Source organism: Ananas comosus, linkage group 11 (genome assembly GCF_001540865.1).
Source record: "Ananas comosus cultivar F153 linkage group 11, ASM154086v1, whole genome shotgun sequence".
Taxonomy (NCBI): Eukaryota; Viridiplantae; Streptophyta; class Magnoliopsida; order Poales; family Bromeliaceae; genus Ananas; species Ananas comosus.
This window is the reverse complement of record NC_033631.1, coordinates 9232565-9236498: the sequence shown is the minus strand read 5'-3', so window position 1 is coordinate 9236498 and position 3934 is coordinate 9232565. Positions and strand designations below refer to the sequence as shown.

The following is a 3934-nucleotide window of genomic DNA, read 5'->3' as shown; positions in this document are numbered from 1 at the left end:
GGTGGTTGGTACCCGAGGTCCCAAATTTGAATCTTAGTTAATTCACATTTCCAGCTAAATTTATTTTTAAATAAAATAAAACGAAGCGGGTAGCATACTATCTATTTCTCAAAAAANAAAAAAAAAAAAAAAAAAAAAACAAAACAAAAAATAAAATTCATGCTATGGAAGCAATTCCATCAGCATTCAAGTACATAGAGAACTGATCAAAAGGCATACATTTTTCCCAAAACTCAAGGAGACATAATATCCTTCTCTTAAATGAGTTGAACTTACACGTCCAATACTCCATCTCTATATATATATATATATAGCACGCTAGTTAAGTCCACATGCTATGAATTAGGTACATGTACAAGAATACTATATATCTATATTATTTGTTCGTAGTAGGATATGATCTATAGTAAACATTAAAAAGAGATAGAAAGGGAAAAAAAGAAAAAGAAGTAAGAGTTACTATATATATATATATATAGATATATTTATATGTATCATGGTTGATTACTATGGATGAAGGAGGGCACAATATCCTCCAATAGGCCATAGTCAGGGAATTGGTGCTGCTGAAGAGTAGGTTGTAAGCTTGGAAGATACAAACTAGGGTTTATGCCCATTTGGTGTCCATTGTTGTTGATCATAGAGTTTGCCACTTGTTGCACCAGAAAATCCTGGCTCATGAAGCACGACGGCGCGGCATGCGGTGCCACAAAGTGGTGCATGCCCCCGCGGAAGGTCGCGGGGCTCTGGTGGTTGTGCTGGCCTTCGTAGGTCGTGATCACGATCGACGGGTCTTGGTGCGACCGCTCCACCCGCTTCTTCACCCCGCATTTCTGCGTCGTGCACCGGTAATAGCTCCTGCATCAATGAAGATCTCAGCTAATTGGTGAACTCTAGATATGGTGCAAATCCAAAGTTAGGTCTAGTTAGAGGCCTAACTACCAGGGTTTAGTATGAACTAGTTGACTTAATTGGATGGCTTTGAGTAATGAGGAATTAATGAGAGTAGCAGCTTCATATATAAACTAATTGATTAAGGGTGAATTAATTAAATTGAGTAATCACCTTGGATAGGGGCTATTCTTCACAGCTTTTTGGCCATATTTTCTCCATCTGTATCCATCCTCAAGGTGGTCAACTTCACTTTTGGTCATGAAAGCGAAGCGAGGTTCCCTGTGCCTTTTCTCTCCTTTTTTCTTTGGATTAGTACTGCTTCAATCACAAACATATGTTCAACACAATTAGATTTACTAGTTTGTACCATTATGGCAATTAATATATATCCATATACATATATACATATATATATAAATATATATGTTTCAATTGATTTTGGAGTATTTCATGTAATTTATGGTTGTATCATGAATGATAAAGTGTGAATTATCTAAAAGAGTCCTAGAAAATTAGGTAACCCAACAACATCTCAAGTAAGATGTAATTGAATGACCCTTCCTTCTTGGAATAAAAGACACCAACTAGAAGAAGGAAGATCTTGTAAGAAACCCACAAAAAAGTGGAAAGAAGGGTTGATCAAGGAAAGGAACTAGAAAAGTTTTACTTTATAAATTGAATTTGAGAGAAACCCAGGAAAGCTTTTGTCCTGTTAGGCAAGCTGAGAAACCCTAGAACTTACACACTTAATCAACAAAAAGGGGTCCAACATGACCCTAATAAAGAATCAAAAAAAATAAAAATAAATAAATGCATAAAACATCAGGTCCAATTCCCCTCTATTTGAACCATGCATCTTAATTGAAAAAGCCTAATGGAAATTAGAAATCAGATCACTACTCACAATCGAAAAAGAAATCAAAAAATGGGAAGAAAAAAGGGAAAAAAACAAAAACAAAAACAAAGCTAATTAACACAATTAATTCAATTCAAAGCAATTAATCAGAAAATATATATGATCAAAACAAAAAAAAAAAGAGAGAGAAGCTTACACTTTCTTAGATTTCTCACTCCCCTCTTCACCTTCTTTGATCTTCTCCTTCTCCTCTTCCTCCTCCTCCTCTTCCTCCTCCTTCACCTTCTCTTTCCTGCACAAATCGGACTCCTCGTCTCCGACCGCCGCCTCGCTCGACGAAGACGACACCGACGAGTTCGCTGTCATTGGCGTCGCACCGCCGCCACCGGCGGCGTCCGGCGCGGTCAACTTCTCAGCACCACTATTGCTGTTATCGATGCAACCCCCAATCAGCATGCCGTGATCGGGCAAGGCGTCGAATCCCCGCGCCAGCGCGGCGTAGTCGACCGCGCCATGCAGGTAGTCGGCGAAGCTCATCACGTATGGCGCGACGTCGACTGCGCCGCTGAGGTCGTGCCTGTGGGTGGCCCCTGGCATGTTGGAGAAGAGTAGTGATGAGGAGGGATCCTCATGGTGGAGGAGGGGCATGAAGGGGAGAGCATGGTCATGGTAGAGCTCAGATGCTCCTTTATCTCCTGACAGAGAGAGAGAGAGAGAGAGAGAGAGAGAGAGAGAGAGAGAGGGTGCAGTAGTAGCTAAGGAGAGAATAGTAGGTTGTAGTAAAGGGGGAGAGAGGGGGCAGGAGATGTGGGGTTTGAATAGTGAGGGGGGAGGTGAGATTGGTCTTTCTCTTGCTTTTGTTTTGGTGCAAAAAGGTTGGATGGATGGGTGGGGGAGAGTGACATGTTTTGGATTACCCCAATAGGAGATAATGACATATTTTTTGAATAATATATTAACGCTTTAGTTTTTTTAACATATAATATTTAGGCCTCAGTTGATATCATTTGATATCGCGTATTTAATTATTCTTTATTCTTTAAAAATCTAATTCTATATAGTTGATGTGTTGGAAAAAAAATATTTTTTTATTGACTAATTTATCATGCATCTCGTGTATTTATTCTTTATTAATTCTTTAAAAATCTAATTCTATATACTTGATATGTTGAAAAATAGTACTATTTTCTGTTGAATAATTTATCATGCATCCCACTAAATAATTGATCACTTGTTTTGAAAAAAAAAAATTCAGAAGTGTAAAAAAAAAAGTTACTTTCAATTATTTTTATTTTTTGTTGCGAAATAAACACTTTCACATGTTCTCTCCCGCACTCTTTGATATACAAAATTTAATTTAAAAAGTAAAAAATAAATATGATGCCAAAAGAGGCCATGTTAAATAAAAAAGATAATAAAATACTATATTATAGAAATTACATAATGACACCATTATTAATCGAGATTTATGAATGTAATATATTAACATATTAAGCTAGCTCTCATTCTTAGAAAAGCTATAAGTAGAAACTATTTGGAGGCAAAGAACTATATTCTTAGTCACCATATATAATAAATAAATTGCAAATACATATACATACACGCTATAGTGGAGTATATATATATATTTTTTAATTTTTGTTTTTTTCCTTCTAAATTTTGGTATTGGTTTAATTTAGAAAAAAAAATGATAATAACCAATAATGTTTGTTAGAAAGTTAATTGTAGCAGGGAATAGGATATATAGGTGAAAAACATATAAACAACTATTAGCATTTAACTTTTTTCCTTACTCTATCATTCCAATTTTGTCAAATATTTATTTTTAACAATATTAATTTTAATGTTGTAATCTTGTTTTTTTTTTTTTAACTTTAGAGTTTAGTACAATAAATAATACATTGAGAAAAATAATTACCTCTTAAATATTTTTTATATATTAATTGTAAGATAATAATAAGGAAAAACTTCAAATACCACCCCTGTGGTTTCGTAGTTTCTCACTTTGCGCCCCTGTGGTTTAAAATATATTAATTTTCCTTCATGTGGTTTCGTTTTTATCTTTTCGGTAACTTTTTCGTTAATATTTTATTAAATTATATATAAAAAACTTCAGATACCCATCTGGATTTATCAAATATTCACTTTAGTACCCTTTAATTTTAACTTTATCACTGATTTAAG

At 34.9% G+C, this 3934-nt stretch overlaps 1 protein-coding gene across 2 annotated transcripts; it reads right to left on the bottom strand.

Annotated features, from left to right (window-relative positions):
- Positions 204-2579, bottom strand: LOC109716989 (probable WRKY transcription factor 71). Of its 2 annotated transcripts, none has more exons than XM_020242627.1 (3): positions 1947-2579; positions 1066-1212; positions 204-858 (listed from the first exon to the last, which is right to left on the bottom strand). In XM_020242627.1, exons 1-3 carry the CDS (start codon positions 2396-2398, stop codon positions 495-497), a joined length of 963 nt encoding a protein of 320 aa, XP_020098216.1. In that variant the 5' UTR covers positions 2399-2579; the 3' UTR covers positions 204-494. The 2 variants fall into 2 exon arrangements, with proteins under 2 accessions (XP_020098216.1, XP_020098217.1); XM_020242628.1 differs by having other exon boundaries at positions 1066-1209; positions 1947-2577.